The sequence below is a fragment of the Penaeus monodon genome, chromosome 23 (assembly GCF_015228065.2).
Source record: "Penaeus monodon isolate SGIC_2016 chromosome 23, NSTDA_Pmon_1, whole genome shotgun sequence".
NCBI classification, from domain to species: domain Eukaryota; kingdom Metazoa; phylum Arthropoda; class Malacostraca; order Decapoda; family Penaeidae; genus Penaeus; species Penaeus monodon.
In genome coordinates, this window is record NC_051408.1 from 33,840,699 (window position 1) to 33,840,955 (window position 257).

General features: G+C 61.1%; 1 protein-coding gene across 1 annotated transcript in view; it reads right to left on the minus strand.

Moving 5' to 3' along the window:
• LOC119587943 (espin-like) overlaps positions 1 to 257 on the minus strand; it is a gene marked incomplete in the record, with an annotated part of 133,296 nt that overhangs the window by 50,500 nt on the left and 82,539 nt on the right. The window contains 1 exon segment of the mRNA XM_037936654.1: positions 3 to 185. Coding sequence (XP_037792582.1) covers positions 3 to 185 — 183 coding nt within the window.

Sequence of the window (257 nt, forward strand, 5' to 3'; positions counted from 1 at the left end):
ACCTCCATGTGGTCGTTATCCGCGGCGTCGTTGATAGGGCTCTTGCCGAACTTGTCGAGGGACACGGAGGCCCCCTTCTTCAGGAGCCAGCGGACGGTTTCCACGTGTCCTCGGGAGGCGGCGAAGTGCAGGGGCGTCGCGCCGTCTCCGTCACGCAGGTTGATGTCCACGCCTTGTTCGGTCACCTGCGGAGAGACAAGGGGGAGGCGGTGAGATAACGTGAAAAGCGTCAGGTGTGTCTTCTGTTTCTTGTTCCT